Source organism: Pipistrellus kuhlii, unplaced genomic scaffold (assembly GCF_014108245.1).
Source record: "Pipistrellus kuhlii isolate mPipKuh1 unplaced genomic scaffold, mPipKuh1.p scaffold_m20_p_6, whole genome shotgun sequence".
NCBI lineage: Eukaryota > Metazoa > Chordata > Mammalia > Chiroptera > Vespertilionidae > Pipistrellus > Pipistrellus kuhlii.
The window spans coordinates 14,979,434-14,997,500 of record NW_023425562.1 but is presented as its reverse complement, the minus strand read 5'-3'; the positions used below and the strand labels follow the sequence as shown (position 1 = coordinate 14,997,500).

At 38.9% G+C, this 18,067-nt stretch overlaps 1 protein-coding gene across 1 annotated transcript in view; it reads left to right on the top strand.

Annotated features, from left to right (window-relative positions):
- SKOR2 (SKI family transcriptional corepressor 2) overlaps positions 1 to 18,067 on the top strand; it is a 38,603-nt gene that overhangs the window by 8,008 nt on the left and 12,528 nt on the right. Inside the window, exons 4-6 of the mRNA XM_036419533.2 lie at positions 8,510 to 8,575; positions 8,955 to 9,053; positions 15,829 to 15,896. Coding sequence (XP_036275426.1) covers positions 8,510 to 8,575; positions 8,955 to 9,053; positions 15,829 to 15,896 — 233 coding nt within the window. The remainder of the gene's footprint in view (positions 1 to 8,509; positions 8,576 to 8,954; positions 9,054 to 15,828; positions 15,897 to 18,067) is intronic.

Here is an 18,067-nt window from a genome sequence, read left to right as displayed (position 1 = left end):
CTTGCTATAGCAGGGATTAGCCGATGATGGTCTTCACACTGGAATGCACGCTCTAGAAAATCCCAGAGTGAGCACCCAGTTGGCCTACATTGTGGTATTAACGCATTTCTTTGTGGTCAGACTCCAAACATCTATTCATTTAGCAAAGTGTCAAAAATCTAGATGAGCCAAAGATCTCATGAAGACTGTAGTTAGCTGCTTTGGGATGGTAGCAGCAGAATGCTTTATGCAGAATAACCTGCTTGTGAATGGAGTTATTTCTTCCCATGTAACAACTTCTAACATTATTTGTTTACTTACTCAAGTACTCCCAAATCTTATAGAATGCCTACTGTATGCTATGTACTTAGCTGGGCTTGGGGATTCAGAGATAGCATCAACACCAGTCCCTGCTCTCGGGTTTCTTCCAAACCAAAGGAGGGGTCAGATCTGCTATAATGCAATATGTATATTTTACTGCCATCCAGTGAGGTTATATAACCACGTGTGTTTTAACCATTGTTTAATTCAACCAGTATTATTGGAAAATATTAGCATTTTATTTTGATACATATGCAATTAACATAAAACTGTGGTCGGCAAACTGCAGCTCGAGAGCCACATGCAGCTCTTTGGCCCCTTGAGTGTGGCTCTTCCACAAAATACCACATGCAGGCGCGCACATATAGTGAGATTGAATCTTTGTGGCCCATGCACAGAAGTCAGTTTTCAGCTCTCGAAAGAAATTTCAATCGTTGTACTGTTGATATTTGGCTCTGTTGACTACTGAGTTTACTGACCATTGACATAAAAGAATGAAATGTCTTTTCAAACTACCTAAGAAGTCAGCATGCAATTTTTTATTTTTACATGAAATTTTTCCTCCGAGGGCAGCCATAAATATAGTTTTTGAAGAAATTCCTAGCACCTTTCTCTAAACAAGTAAGGTTATAGACTTATCTTGAAATGATAGATATTTGCTTTAATTGATCCCTGCTATAAAATCAGCTTAGCAACAATACTTAGTTCCAGTTGATTTTTTTAGTTCATCATCTTAATTAAGTTTAGCCTCCCTTCAACCTTTCAGCCTTATTGGTAACTGTTATTTTTCAACAATTTCGAAGAGATTACATTTTTAAATGGTTTTTTAAAAACCTCCCTGGTAATGGTCATTAACCTTATACACAGCAGATATTGTACTCGTGTATAATTAAAGGGACGAAACATGAGGGTTTTTTTTTTTTTTTCAGCAGCCCATAGTCCCCAGAAGCCAGTAGAACTTTTATCTCTAGGTCTTTTTAAAATTAGAGCCATGGCTTAAAGCTAAGTAATATAGATTAGGGAGATGGTAATTTGGTCAAAATGTTACTTATTCAAAAATATAAGTGGCAGCACTTTCTTGCAAACCCAGACTAAGTTTTTGCATATCTGTTTTGAATAACTTTGGTGAAATTGAGTGATTTGAAATTGGATGCAGTCAGGTAAGCTGGTGAGGCGGCTGAAAGCTATGGCAGGTCAGGGAAATCACATAAAGCAGAGTCATCTGATTTCAATCCCCCTCATTGTAGAAACGCCAGCACCATTGGACTCTGAGCATGGCTGCATCTTGTTATATATGTAGAAGTTTTAAAATCAATTTGATTTTCACTGGTATGATTCTCTAGTGTACTTAATATGCTCTGGATGGGTTTCTGAGAATAGTAAGAAGCAGTTACACTTCTCATGAATATATAGCAGATGAGGCACATTGATTTATTATTCCATTCTATTTTAGAACATGCCTATGATTTAAAAAAAAAAAAAAAGAAAGAAAGAAGAAAATTTCTAAAAAGCTCATACTAGTATATCCACGTTTTAACTCTCTCACTAGCCCTTTAACTTCTTTGTGCCTTAGTTTATCCACTTGTAAAATTTGACAAAACCTTCCACTTCTAAATTACTGCTGACATTTTTATGACCAATGAATATTGAAGCCTTTTAAAATATGTATTCAAAATTAAATAATCTCCACATTTCTGGTGTCAGTTTCTTTATATTTATTTAAAAAATGTCCCTTCTTAAGATTTAAAAATTTGTATATGAAACTTAAGGAAATGAAGGAAGATGAAAAACTCTTCAGGAAGAAAAAATTAAATGGTGTGAATTGATAACACAAGTCCTAAAACTCAAGAGAATTCTAAATGAATTACCTTAGTATTCACTAATTAAAGGTATTTGATATACTGATTCAAGGAACAATGCATTTGCAACTCACAATAAATTTTGGTCGTGAACTATAAAATTTACTTCTTAATTTACAGTAACCCCACCAATACTATTCTTTCTCCTACTCCCCTTTTTCACTAATGGAGTTAATATTTAGTTAGTGAATTCTCTAACATACCTTCCCCAGTGATATTGACTTTTTCCCCCTCTTTTGTTCTGTGACCTCACCAAAGTGCCAGATGTCAAGGGGAAGAGTTGAATGTACAATTAAACACCAAGAAATTAGCATAAGTCCATATCCCACTGATAGAGAAGGAGATTATTCAACCTTGCATCCTGGGTGATTGATTTTTTTTTTTTAATGCTTTAATCCAAAGGGTTCTTGAAAACCTCTAAAGCCCATGTGGTGCTGAATTTTGGTTACTGTGAAATGTCCTCACTATACTAACTGCAGATCAACTTTGACCCGGGATAAGATAGATTTTTAAGGGAAGAGAAAATAAAAATTCCAGAAAGTCTAATAAATTAAGGCCAGGTTATAAAACTAAAATTCATTATTAAAATTCATAGTTTATTTAGGAATTAAACATTCTAAATAGAGACCAGGCCCTGTGCCCAGGCTGTTGGAAGGAGAGATGGCAGAACCTCAGCCCAGCCCTGACATTGGGAATTGTGGGCAGACACTGACTGGAACCTGACCAGAAAACATGAGTCCCCACTGCCTATGGAAACATCTGGATGTTCGACTGAAAATTTTTATTCTGCATTCCAACGTTAGAGTACCTGTGTGTCTCATCTATAGACACAGTCCCAAACCAAACAGTTTCATTGCCTAAATTTACCCTTGAGCATACCATTAAATAACACAATCTCTTTCTAGAAAAGGAAATATTTTCTCCAAACGTTTCATCAAGTATGGACGACACTTGTCCTGGGGGAACATAGAGGACCTTTCAGTGACAAGCAATTTGCTAGCCTCTGGGGCAGCACCTCTGAATGCTGGTTGTAAGTCAAAAGAGAAGTTCACAGGGAAACAGCCAAGACCAGGAGTAGGAGACCACATGGGGATGAAGGAAGAAGGAAGGAGAGAGTGTGTTTTCACAGAAGGGATGGATGAATGCCCAAGTTTATACTCTTCATGCTGTACACATCCATACACATCCAAGGAACGATATTTAAATGATCTCATGTATTGAATTCGAGTTTAGCTTGAGTACAGAACTGTTCATTTAATCAGCTCTTCCTCCTGTCCCATGACCACCAACAGAACATCTGACCTATTCATTTGGCTCTTAAAATTAAATGAGCTCTAAAAAATTCCAGGTACTTTCTTCTGGTGGAAGCAACAACAGACATATACATTAATATTTCCATGTCTTGGTTAAAATGCAGTGCTGTGGTTCTGTTTATATCTGTTAAGATCACTATGGCCTTCGGTAACCTTTAAAAGGGGGAATGGAGTGGGAAGAAAAGAAAGCATTTTAATTTTGGGATGTCTCCAATAGGTATAGAACTTGAAACACTTCCTCAGCAAACTGAAATAGACAATAAGCCTTAGAATATACAAATGGATCAACGTGTGTTTTTTCATTTCTAGGAATGAGTTAGTTCTTAAAGACCCCTTATGACTATTGAGGATTTGTAATAGCATTAGTGTGTATTTCTTTCACAAACCAGATTGAATTAAGTGCAAATGATATTTGTTGCAAGTATCTGTATTCCTGCCTGGGGTAGAGGTAATGGAGGTTGCCGATAGCGCAGGATCTTCCTGGCCTCAGAAAGCAGATTTTCTAGCTGGGTAAGACTAGACTTGCATCTGTTATAACATACCAGGCTCTTGGGTACAAAGTGGCCCAGTAATGACAATCAGCACCTAGAACTTCAACCAAGGAAGGAATGGATCTGCAGCATTTGCAGAAGCTGGAAAAGGCTTTATGGAAGCAGAGATTGGAGTGGCATTCTGGTTTTGGATGGATTGGGAGGAGAGAGGTATGGGAACCTTAGGCAAGAGGAACAATGTAAGGGAGATCCAGCAAGTACACAAAATAAAAACCCAGCTAGAGTAAGGGATTTGTGTTTGGTGATAGAAAAACTCAGCTCAGCCCATGGGACAAGGTTATGAGAAAACCTGAAGGCTCAGAAGGAGAAATGTAGAGTGGATTCTGTGGTGTAGGCCATGGGACCATTGCAGGTTCTTGAGCAGAGGTGTGGATTTTTTTTTTTTAAGAGAAAGTAAATTACTCATCTGCTTTGAAAAGTGGTGCTAATGAATGTTTTTGTGTCTCTTTATTTAAAAAAAATGTGTTGTTATTGATTTTTAGAAAGAGAGGGACAGAGATTTTAAAAAAAAAATCAATGAAAGAAGATTATCATTGATTGGCTGCCTCCTACATGCCCCCTTCTGGTGATTGAGCCCACAACCTGAATGGAACCAGTGACCTCTTGGTGCCTGGGCCAATGCTCACCCATTGAGCCACACTGGCCAGGCTTTTTTTTTTTTTTTTTTTTTCTCCCTTTAGATTAGGGGTGTCGAACTCAATCAGAGAAGGGGCCAAAATCTAAAATCCAGCCTAAATCGTGGGCCAAATGGTTTACTGAACAGTCATAAACTGTCATTGTGATGGAAACGCAGCGGAGTGCAGTGATGACAGCGCGGTGCGGGCCACATTGAAAGGCCTGGCGGGACGGATTTGGCCCGCGGGCCTTGTGTTTGACACATGTGCTTTAGATACTCAGTCTCTTCCTGTGATATTTACTGCTCACATCTACCTCAGTGTGGCATTTTCTCACAGCCATCCCTCTTGTACTTCCATTTTCTGATGGCTGTTCGAGGGCAGAATGAAGGGTGAGTGGGGTGGAATATTCACTTGGAATGTGGTACTACCTGGTGCTGGAGAGACCAGGGAAGCAGGAACCACGTGACTCCCGGTCCTCTGACCTCTAGTGCACTTGGCAGAAAAGCAGTTTCTCCGATGTGACATGCTGGCTCTCCCTTTGGGGAGAGCAGGACTGATAGGCAGCGATGCTGTCCCATTCAGCTGGACATGAGAACAGGCCCTTCGGTGGTGCTGGTGCAGACACAGCCCTGAGCAGCAGCTCTGCTCACCTCTGAGCGCAGGATACATCTTAGGCCGTGATTACCCCTTGCTCTCCAACTGGACACCACCCAAATGTGTTCATTTACAGCCTGACTTGAGATATATCTTAAGACTGGCTTCTAAGAAAGATGTTCCTTTACATTATAATTTTTCTCTCCCATAACTGTACACGATTAAGATCACTATGGCCTTCGGTAACCTTTAAAAGGGGGAATGGAGTGGGAAGAAAAGAAAGCATTTTAATTTGGGGATGTCTCCAAAGCCATTCATTAATTTTGGAAAAGTAGCATGCACTTAACCTGATGGAATATCTATAAAAATTGGAAGCTCACTGTCAACCAAATCTCATTTATTTAATCTAGTATTAGACTACCGTTTTTGTTAACCAGATGGAAAACATTAGCAGTAATAGTGAACAAACATATCCCGGCTCCCAGCGGTCATTTTTAACCACCATTAACAATCTGGTTTTTACAGATTAGTAATATGCAAAAGGCAGTGGTCCAGATACACAAAAGGCAGCTGAGGCATCTGTACTCCTTACTTACTATAATAGCATCGAACTATTTTTAAAAACCCTTTGTATGTGAAACATTCCATCTAAGCTCAAAATTGGCAGATTTTACCCAGAAGTTGAAGTAGAGTATCTCTTTGAAATAGACACTGATGTCAACTATTAATAAACCCAAAGCTGATGAAGAGAAAAGCTTATTATTAATGTCATCAGTAGATTTGCTTGCAGTTAATATACTTTCCACTTACTAGCCATTTGTTTAATGGTTTCATATCTATATAAGCCTCCTAATTGTGAAGTGCATTTTAGCATGTCATATTTTAACTTTTAAATTTAATAATCTCATTGAAATGTAATATCTCAAAAAAATGTAACACAAAATCCACTATTGGAGCAAAAAGAATCTTGTGTCAAAATGTGAAAAGGACTTGGCTTCTAGAGTTGTCTGTTCAGAAACAAACTATCTCATTTAAACTGAGCGTTGAGTGTTGCAGGGTTTTATTATGCCCTGTGAATGGATGTGGAGGTCTGTGCATTCTTGTTCCTCCTCTTGTTCAGACTCAAGATTATCTGAGAATGAACCGTCTATGTTTGACTGGAGCAAGAATAGTAAAAAATGCACATATTATGCATTTATCTTCCTTTCAAAATACTGCTATAGCTGGTTTATGTATTTGTGATTTGCTATCCACCTTCATGTTATTAATACTTTTGTTTTAGATACTAGTATTTTATAGGAATTACATTGAGGTATATTTTTAGAATGCTTCACAGATATTTCCTCATATTTTATTATATGGAGAAGGAAGCCAAAATTTGAACATTCAGAAGCCTATCCAGAGAAGTCATGTCGAAGATGAGAGTGGGAATGAGATTGTGCAAGGATGCTTTATCTACTAGAGAAAATACCTGCATTAAGGAACTCGTGGCTGCCAATGATATTCCTGTCCTACTGATGGGGAGCAGGAAGCACCTTCTCATAACTATGTACATGTGTAGGAATAGTTGCATAGATTATATTTACATACATGTATTCACATGCACAATCCTATACGCATACACACATACTCCCAACAGTCTTCATGTGGACTGCAGAACCGCCATTTATAAGATCCTGCTAAGGATTTTCCCGTCTGCCTGATGCTGACCTGTCTCCCTGCCACTTTGAGGAGAAATTCTGTCTCCCTCCTTGTAGGAATTTTTACCTTGACAGTGAAATCTCTAAGTATTCCTACAAGTGCCCAGGGCCATTATGTTCCATTTCTTGCTGAGAAAGGGAAATGAATAAATAGTGAGGAGAGAATTGAAATGATGTATTCTAGCCCGGGTTTTAATTTAGAATTTACAACATCCTGAAGTTCCTTTCAGTGACAACTGAAAACAATTTATTGAATATATGTTACACGTGCAGCACTGTGCTAGGCACTGGCCATTCGGGAAAGACAGAGCCCTACCTCCAAGCAGCACGCCACCTAATGGGTGAGATAGGCAAATAAGCCAACAGCTCCAGGGACACAGAGGGGACTAACTAGGAGGACAAAAATCCATGAAACCTCAGAGTACTTTTGTCTGTACTGCCTCACCTCTTTGGAAAGCATGTTATATTTTATGGATAGTTGCCAGTAGCCCATTGAAATTTGAAAACAAAAAAAATTCTGGTTAGCTCCGTGTTCTTCAAACCACGGCTCTTGAGCCACATGCGGTTCTTTGGCCCCTTGAGTGTGGCTCTTCCACAAAATACCACGGCCTGGGAGAGTCTATTTTGAAGAAGTGGCTTTAGAAGTTTAAGTTTAAAAAATTTGACTCTCAAAAGAAATTTCAATCGTTGTCCTGTTGATATTTGGCTCTGTTGACCACTGGGTTAGCTGAATGATTGGATTTCTTTGGTTTATTTCTAATTCTGGATTGTATAGACTGAATTTATGAGTGTAGATAAATACATTTTCTTTATCTTGCCCTCATTCTGGTTAGCACTTAAGCAAAATCGGTAAGAAAAGCAACCTAACCTTTACCCACAATATCGTCTTTATTGGTTAAAGGCAAGTAGTTAAGAATTTATCAGCACGCATGTGACTATTACAAAGTAATATAAGATAACTAGTCTCTGTTTTAGGTTGATTTTTTAAAAGCCTATCACTTATTAGGAAATTGTTCCAGGCTTGTAAATTCTCTCTCAAGGACAACCGAAGCCTCCTCTCTTTCCTTTTTCACTGTCCCAAACTTCGGTGGCTCCAGATGGCAGGAGTCTTGAGCTTCCACGGTTTGGGGAGCCTTCCAAGAGTCAGCAGACTTCTTCACTTCTGAAGGGAGAGGGACTCTGATCAGACTTCTTCCAGAAATGTGGACTGCTCAACTGCCTTTCTTGCCCATTCTAACCATTACCTTCGTTGTGAAGGAGATAATACTGGGGCGGGGAGGGGGGCTAACTTGAAGAATCAACTTTCACGGAGGTGCCATCACAGGCTACATAGGCTGTGCTGCATTTTCTCTAGCTCCTCTCCCCCCCTCCCACCCCTCATGCTTCTGGGGGATTGAACATAAGCAAATGAAGACATTTGGTTCTGAGGACTTACAGTTTCAGGACTTACTTATTATTTACAGTTATAGTAAATAATAAGCTCTTTCGTAGCTATTGAAACAAAATGAAGAGAAAAACGTTCAGAAAATAGCCCACACAAAGCTAATATTCCCCCCCTCTTTTTTTTTTTTTAAGGTGAACACATTCAAGAAACAAATTCACCTCATTCACTCAAAAAGGATGTAGAAAATATGGGGAAAGGTAAAGAAAGTTTTAATTCTATGGAACTTCTCTTCGCTTTAAAAGACTTATAGAGATAGTAGGAGGATATTTTTGTTCTATGCCGTATTTTAAGCTTGACAAGCAACATATGAATAATATATGGACCATTGGGTGGATATAATTGAGATTAATGCATACATATCAATCAATACATGACACTGTAATATAATACTTTAAAATAATATATTACATTGATTTATATTCATGGATTTCTGCACAAATCTATCCTATGTCTATGCAACACTTTTTAAACTGCTAAAATATTTCGTCTTCTAATAATAAATTGCCATATATAACAGTTCTCTGGAGAGTTATTTATAAAGATTAGTAAAATGACTCTTCCTTTTTTCTTTATTAGAAGAACTTCAGAAGGTTTTATTTGAACAAATAGATTTACGGAGACGACTGGAACAAGAATTCCAAGTGTTAAAAGGAAATACGTCTTTCCCAGTATTCAGTAAGAAATCACTTTTATTTCATTGCATTATGAATTTGATGGCATTCCTATTATTAGGCTAAAGAATATGCTTCTGAGGATTATGTGACTGTGTAAAGTGCTGTGATCTCCATGTAAATATTGGGAAATTTTAGTCTCTTTGAATCAGCTCACAGATGAAATTTCATAGAAGAACCTTTGGTACTTATTGCAGCAGTGCATATGTATCTGTATGCATGTATTGTGTATATTTAAAATATGTATGCAATGTAACATTAAATGTGTGGATGAATTTAAATATTCAGAAATGTTTAGACTATACTTATTTTTAAAATATATTTTTATTGATTTCAGAGAGGAAGAGGAAAGGAGAGAGAGATAGAAACATCAATGATGAGAGAGAATCATTGATCAGCTGCCTTCTGTATGTCCCACACTGGGCATGTGCCTGGATTGGGATTTGAATTGTGACCTCCTGGTTCATAGATCAACACTCAGCCAATGAGCCACACTAGCTGGGCTAGACTGTATATTTTTTAAAAGAATTACTAAAGTATTTTTATTCCCTGAGTAGAAAAAACAAAAGAACAATTAATTTATATTCTCAGATTGTGCTGGCTAGAGAGCTGCTTGGTGCTTGAAATATGAATATATATGAAGATTTAAACTTATCAATTCAATGTATATATGCTTGTTTTATTAATTAAATTACCGTATTTTCTGGCGTATAAGACGACCCCCTAATTTTACAGTTAAAACATAGGTTTAGGCCTATATTTGCTGTATAAGACTACCCCCCACTTCCAAGGCAACACCAGTTCTTTTTTTAATTAAATTTTTAATGAATGACATTTTTCGAAAATACCGTAATATACAGTACATTGATACGATAAATGGAAGGTCTCTTCACAAATGGCAATGCCATGAATTTGACCGAGACGTTTTTCGGGATATACTCGGCATATAAGACGATCCCTGATTTTCCGCTGACTTTTTTTCGTTTCCGAAAGTCGTCTTATACGCCAGAAAATACGGTAGTATAATTTTAGTAGTGTTGGGTTCTCCATCCATATTTAATGTTAACATTTCATTTCAACTTCGATGGCAGGAGATATTTTAGTGTAAAAGCTATTGGTTATACTGCCAGAATCCTGGAATTTCAGACTTTATGTAGATGTCCAGATTTCTAAAATCCACCAGTCCCAGTCTGGGTCACATTATTTTTTTTCAAGCTTTTGGAGTTTTATTTACTCATAGTCCTCTCTCCATAGAAAGTGGGAAATAAAATAGTATGTGAACATATATTTTAAATTATGTAAATTTATATTAATTTTTCTGAGATACAGTTTTAGAATGTCAGCATGTCCCTTGTTTATTAATCTGGGCATCACAAAACATATATGTGGCAATTCCTGTGCTAGAGACCTAGACCAGCAGGTGGAAGAAGATTTTCCAGGAATTTGACCATTTTAATCATATCAGCAGGAAGGTCTGCGTTCACCAGGGCCTCTCCAATGTACTCGTCAGCACAATTGAAAGTCGTGTCTTCTCGGGTAGCAGTTTTGAATGGGGCTAGGTTCCTGGTAACATGTCAAATTGAGTTCCACCAGAACACTTAGCACAGTAAAAGCAAGAGGACACATGAAGGAAGAGAGATCTGACCGCAGGAGTAACACGGTCTGCCAAGTGTGTGATCTCTTAGTGCTCTGGAGAGAGGCATGGAGTTCACAGTACACTCCGTATCTTGAACTTGAATAAAGCCTGCTAAGGCTTAAAATAAGATTAACTGGAGAAGGATGGTCAACAGCCTTTGATAGTGTATTAGGAACAACATGACATTTGGAGCTTCGAGAAAAAGAGAAATGTATTAAAAATATCTTTGAAGCCTCAAAAAGCAGATGCTTCCAAAGGACCCAGGCTTTCTAAAACTGTATCTTAAGAAAGACTGCAAGGTTCCTTGCAGAACTGAGCAAACATTGAATGATTAGTTTCCCCTATAAGCTGATGTTTATTTAATTGTCAAGTTTGCAAATCCCTGCTTTTAGATCCAGCAGAGCCGGCTGGAATCCTTAAAGTGTCCCTCTGCCTTCCTTGAAGCCAGTGTAGCCATGATTGATTCCATTAATAAAAGCTAATGGATCATTGGCACAAATTAATTTGTAATCATTTATAAGTTTTCTTTATTAACTGCTCTACTATATACAGCATGTTCATGTTTCCTTTTTTTTTTTTTAAGTTAGAATGTTATAGTACAACTGGCCAGTTTTTGATTCAGGCCTGTCATTCGGCCTTCTGATCTGAATTAAAATGAAGCTCTGTGAATACCACACATCTGATACACTTCAATTAAACAACAACAAAAAATGTTTCCTCTTTTTTATCTGCAGCGTATTCCACTGACCAAGGAAGTGGTATATGTGTGCCCAAGTTTGAATAATGCGTGGTCTAGACACACCACAAAGAGGCAGTTAATTTCACACCAGTGAAATAGCAAATGCACATTGTGTACTGGTTAGCTCCACGTGAGAGGCTTTGAGGCTGGTGGACAGATTTAGATTCACTCAGATGGAAAAGGAGAAGACAGAACTTTGTAAAGTGTCTGTATCAGAAGGAAGCCTAGAAGAATCCCAGCCAGAGTTTTGCAGAGCTTTTTACTAGGAGGGGGACAGACACTCATAGTCACAACCCAGTTCACTTAGAACATGGGTCTTGGCTAAGCTATCGCATGTGACAAGATCTGGGGGAGATAATAGATCAACCAAAGGACTTATATGTATACATGCATATAAGTACAACCAATGGACACAAAACTCTGGGGAGGGAGGGTATGTATGGGGGAGGGGGCAATGTTAAAATATGCACACAGATAATAATTTAATAAAAAAATGTAAAAAAAAAATCGACCCAACCTGAGTTCAGCTATACTGTCTCCAAAAAGGGGCTCTGCCACTTCCTGTTAGTAGGACAGTGGACCCTATAAAATGGGGCCAATAATTCCTGTCTCGTTGGAAGGTGAGAGGGTAAATGAGGGGGTCCCTGAAGGGCTGTGCGCATCCCTGTGCTCAGTAATGTCAGCTTCGATGACTAAGCAGGAGAAGGAAGAGATTATTAGCACTGAGCTCCAGAAAAGCAATTCTAGAATACGTTTCTGAGTTTCTCTTGGGATTCTTGTTGTGGTTCTGAGGATTAGTGAGGGTTAATGAGGACCAGGGGAAAAGGTGAGGAGAAAGATTAGAGGAAGGAGGAAGACAAGGAGGTAGTGGAAGACCAGGTGGAGGAAGAAAAGAAAGGGGAAGAGGAGGAGAAAGCACGTCTCTATTGGGAGGGGGGTCAGAAATAGAGGAGGAGGAATGAGCAAGTCTCTCACTTGCTGGGAGGGGAGGAAGACCACGCTCAAGCAGCATGGCCAGGCATGTATTTCAGAGCAGAGGAGCGCAGTGAGTAACCTTAGCAACTGAGTAACCTTAGGCTATTGCCTAAGCCCCTTCAACTGTAAAACAGTGTTACCACCTACCTCAGGATGTTGCTGAAAGGATTACTTGAGGGAAATATTCAGTGTTGAGCACGGTGACTGCTCCATGGTGATGTACGCTGTTGCGACCATAGTCCACTTTAAAGTTTGATATTTAGATGCTGCAGGGTCTTGACAGTCAACCAGCTGATATGAGAAGCCAGAGCTTCTTGAGATTACTTGGGCTGTAGTTATCAAGAATGGGACAGGCAGCGAAACTTAGTTTGATACCAGACCATGCGTTTAGCTGGCAAACTGGGTAAGACATGAGCTGGGAGGTAGAGCAGGCATTGTGAGGAGAGGTGGGATAAGTGTAATCTAGAATTGGTTGGAAATGTGGGATTTGGTGGAAATTGGAAGAAATGGATGAGGAAGAGTTCACCCTTACCAAGGTCACTTTGACATGACAATAGGGCAGCTGGTCAAACATCCAGCAAAGACAGTTGCATTTAGTTGGACAGGAGTACATGATTAGAGACCCCTTTCCCAACATGCCACCATTCCGTCTCCCTCCTAGTGACGGGTCAGATCGTGTTTGTAGCTCTCAATCCTGAAGTCCTTTTTGCCAACACATTGTGTCCACCTTTCCTAGCAAACTTATCTAGTCTTCCTTTCTTCTCCTTGACCAGTATAGACCAGAAGTCTCGATAGTTGTTTAAAAGCAATGATAACAAAATGTAAACAAGTGTGTTAAAACATTTTTTTAAAATCAAATAATTTTAGGTCATTTAAAAAATGTATTAAAACTACTCTGTCTGGTACTATAATGATAGCTACATGTCATTACACATTTGTCCACAATTTTGCTGTGAGCTCGTAGCTTGATGAGTGGGCTCTACCCAGTAAACTATATGTACTGTATGGGTTTTTCTATTTCTGGTTCCAGGAATGTAGGCTGGATACTTTTTTTCCAATATATTTTTATTGATTTTAGAGAGAAAGAGAGGAATAGAGAAAGAGATAACATGAATGATGAGAGAAAATCATTGATTGGCTGCCTCCTGCACACCCCCTACTGGGGACCGAGCCCGAAACCCAGGAATGTGCCCTTGGCCGGAATTGAACCAGGGACCCTTCAGTCTGCAGGCTGCCATTATATCCAGTGAGCCAAACTGGCTAGAGGAGCTGGATACGTTTTATTATTGTTTGGAAAACCCTTTGGCTTTCAAATGGGCATGTTAACAGAACACAGCCCTTGCCCCTGTGCTGGCTGGCAGATGGTGCTCCAGTGCTTTTTCTTTGCTCCCTCCTTTTATGCTATTTCCAAAAATAGTTATGTTTTAAGTGATTCTCATTAGAGAAATTGGCATAATGATTTTTTTATCCTCAGTTAAACCATGCCCCTTAACTCCTCAAGGGAATGAAAGCTTCTTCCACAACCATTGCATTGGTACCACATACTTACTTAGAGAACAGTACCTTTCACATTAATTCAGGTGAAATTAGTAATTGGGTCCTTTAAAAAAGTAAATTATAAAAGGCAAGACTATGGAAGCAGTAAAAAGATCAGTGGTTGCCAGGAGTTGGATGGAGAAAAGGGATGAGTAGGCAGAGCACAGAGGATTTCAGGGCAGTAAAACTACTGCCTGATACTATAATGATGAACCATGTCCACATCCATGGAATGTACAACACCAATAGTAAACCCTGTTGTAGACTGTGGACTTTGGAGAATTATGGCATGTCCATGTACGTTCATCCTTGATAACAAATGTACCACTCTGGTGAGTGATGTTGATAATTGGGGAGACTATGTATGTGGGGGGGAAGGGGTACATGGGAAATTTCTGTACCTTGCTCTTAACTTTGTTGTGGACCTAAATCTGTGTTTTAAAAAGTCTTTAAAAATAAATGATAGGTAGCTAGATTGATTTTGTGTTTGACTTTGGGGAAGGAAAGATAGATATGTGTTTGAGGTTGGAGAAGAAATTTACATAGTATGAAAAGGTAGAAATCAGTAACATAAAAGAACAATGCTGTTAATGTCTAAGTACCCAGCGTCTTGTGAGTAGTAAAGGATATATTATCTTGAAAGACGTGGAAAGCCATCACAGATTTTTAAGCAGGAGAATGGGAGGGATTTGGAAAAGAAGGAGCTGCGGGCCAGATGGTCACTGGGAAACAACTGCTTTGGAGGGTAACAATGGCAAAGAGAGGAGAGGATGGAGGTAGAATGTACAGGACTCACATACCAGTTGGCTGAAGAGGAGGGGAAAAACTGATGACAGTGTTTCTGGTTCCTTTAAACTGCTGACCTGACTACCCACCACAGATGCAATATAACACTGTGTTACTTTTTTCATTTAAAGCAGAAAAAAGCAGTCGGCTAAGTGTACATTGTTTTTGAAAGACGCAACAACATGATATATACATGGGAAGTCATTTTTTCTCCCATAAGTGCAATTAAAAAATGATCAGTATGTAGAATGGCAAAGATAGTTTGCATAACGACATTTCTCACATAGAGGCAGGGCCTGTAGAACCGTAGCAGGCCCAGGAAGGACCATAAAATAAGGGTGATACAGGGAGAAAAAGTGTGCAGGATGACAGGCAGGCACTCTTTTTACGAGAGACAGGCTGCAGGAAGCCAAGCAGCCATATCTAATGGACCCGCATTTTATCACCCACGGCATTTTGTGTACAAGGGTCAACATTCCCTGTCATCTGAGGTGCACCCTCTCCCTCCATCTGAACTTCTGAAGGCAGTGGAAACTTGTGGTACTAGCGACATTCTCACATGTGCAAAGGCTAGAAAACAGAACTGCCCAGACATTTCTGATTGTGATGATGTTCAAGGGATTGTACTACATGGGTTGTGAGATATTGTGAAATGTAAGATACAAACCTTACCCTCTCAGAGTTTACTGTCTATTCTGATTAAATTATAGAATCTTGAAAACATTCCTTCAAACAACTATGATATATATATATATATATATATATATATATATATATATATATATATATAGAGAGAGAGAGAGAGAGAGAGAGAGAGAGAGAGAGAGAGGCCCAGTACACAAAAGTCATGCACAGGTAGGGTTCCTAGCAGTTGCTGGCTGCTAGTGAGGGCCTTCCTTCATTTCGCACCGCCCCCTGATGGTCAGTGCATGTCATAGAGAGCAATCAAACTCCCAGTTGGTCAAACTCCCAATGGGCACTTTGCATATTTGGCTTTTATATATTTAGATAGGGGAAAAGTTTTCTATGGGGTTGTCAGTAATATTTTCATGAAATATGCTAAAAGTACTTTAATTCATTTCTGCCTCTATTTCTCTCTCCTCCTAGATAATTTCCAGGACCAGATGAAAAGGGAACTAGCCTACCGAGAAGAAATGGTGCAACAGTTACAAATTGTAAGCTGCATTTCTACTTTAAAATAAAGGCAACTGGGTGGGCTTGTTTAGAAACTGTTCATGTTTTTGCTGGGAAAGCCTTTGGTCCACCCACTTCTCAGCTGGTTTACATGCTAATTACCGAGAGATTTACTTAGATACAGGATAAGCAGATGTGTCAGTATGCTTCCTCAGGATGTAACTATCTACCATGTGTTAATAGACAGATGTGTATATTGTCTCTGTGGGCGAATCTGAGGTACCTGCATCGTCTTCCACGTGCAAACTTCCCAACCCAGTGCTGGGATGTGCCAGACACTCCGTGGAGGCCACTGTCTCCCATCTTCCTCCCCCTGCCCTTCACTCCCCAGACCTGGGCCAGGCTCGCCACAGTCTATAGAATGAAGTGTGAACACCATTAATCAATTAAATTCACTTGAAGGATAATGAGAAGGAAAGAATTATTTCCAAACAAAGTGTGTTACGCTAGCCTAATCACCTCTAGAAGTGGACACTAAGATCTATTTCTATGGAAACAGGAAGATACCTGATAAATAAATGTAGCGGGTTTTCTTTTTGTTTTGTTTTTTTCCTTATGAATTCCTCACCCTTCGTCCCCCTGCAGATACATCTGGTATTATTCACTAGCACCTTTAAAGCAGTCTCCCTTGCCCTACCAGTGTGACTCAATGGTTGAACACTGACCTATGAGCCAGGAGGTCACAGTTCAGTTCCTGTTCAGGGCACATGCCTGGTTGCAGGCTCGATCCCCAGTGTGGAGCATACAAAAGGCAGCCAATCAATGAGTCTCATCATTGATGTTTCTATCTCTCTCTGCCTCTCTAAAATCAATAAAGTATATATATATATCTTTTAAAAAGGCAGTCTCCCCAGCTTCCTCCTTTTCATGAGTGGGTTAGGAAATAATTTCTGCTCAGTATTTGTAAGATATTTGTAATCAACTGAGTAAAGACATGCACTGCTTCTCAGTATTATTCATAGCGTGATTATTATCATTTAGGTGGCTAGGTGTTTCTGAACTGGCCCATGTTATCCCTATACCATTAGGCATGTGTCTTTGCATACTCACCTGTCTTGTCTTAAGAGACAGGTATCTGGCTCTCTGTCAGACTATTTAAGAAGGATGGTTATTAACCTTTGCTTTCAGCATGGAAGGAGCCATGCTCGTGCTGGGAGTCATTTTTAAAGCAACCATGCTTCATGTTTCTCTCCATTCTGGGCTCTGCTAAAAGTGCTACTTGTCAGTCTTAACACCTCCAGAGGTTTTCATTGATCTCAAAGTGCTGGTTCATAATTCTCAGTTCTGAAAACCACCTCAACATAAAGTGCCTCTTAAACAGGATCTTTCTCCTTGTTCTGTTTCTGTGTGAGTTCGGTTTGTTTGTTTGTTTGTTTGTTATCTGTTTGCACTTAAATTCACTGAGAGCAAAAGGATTTTCTTAATCTCCCCAGTGATTAAAATATACATATGGCTTTTCACAATAAGAACTAGTAATTATTTACTGTGAATATACTTACTGTTTTCTTTGTCTAAAGGAAGAATTTAAAAAATAGAATTGGAGATAGAGTGGCATGAAATGTTAAGACCTTGCTGGCTTTATTCAGGGCATTGTTTTCAGATTTTAAAACAAAAATTGTCACACATCAAACCAACAACTTGTGATTTCTAGCAAAATGGGCATTAAGGAAGGAAACTATTTGCTTCAGTGCCCCAGTTTAAGGCTAGTTATATAACTTAAACATCTTAATTTTCTTTGGCATTTGGCTTCTTTAGTAAAAGAGGAAATGATATTGCATTCATGTAATAAACAGGCAGTGTTGATAGAAGAAAAAAATGTCTCATGTCTTTTGAGATAGTTGCTACATAGAAGATACAAATTGGTATTACTAAACATTTTTATTATTCTGTATTGAAAAATATTTTAGCATAGGTATGTATTTATCTAGACAAGTGTTATTAATTCACATTATTCTAGATAGTAAATTACTTCTTGTAAATTAAATTCTTTGGGACAAGCTAGAATTTTTACCTCTCGGCCTATAGGTGTAAGTCCTGAACTCCTCAAAGGAATATCCAGGCAAATAACATAAAAATCGATGAAATAGACATGATTTGTCCCTCCTGTTTCTTCCTCTTCGTTGGTGTCTCTTACCATAAGATACCGAGACCT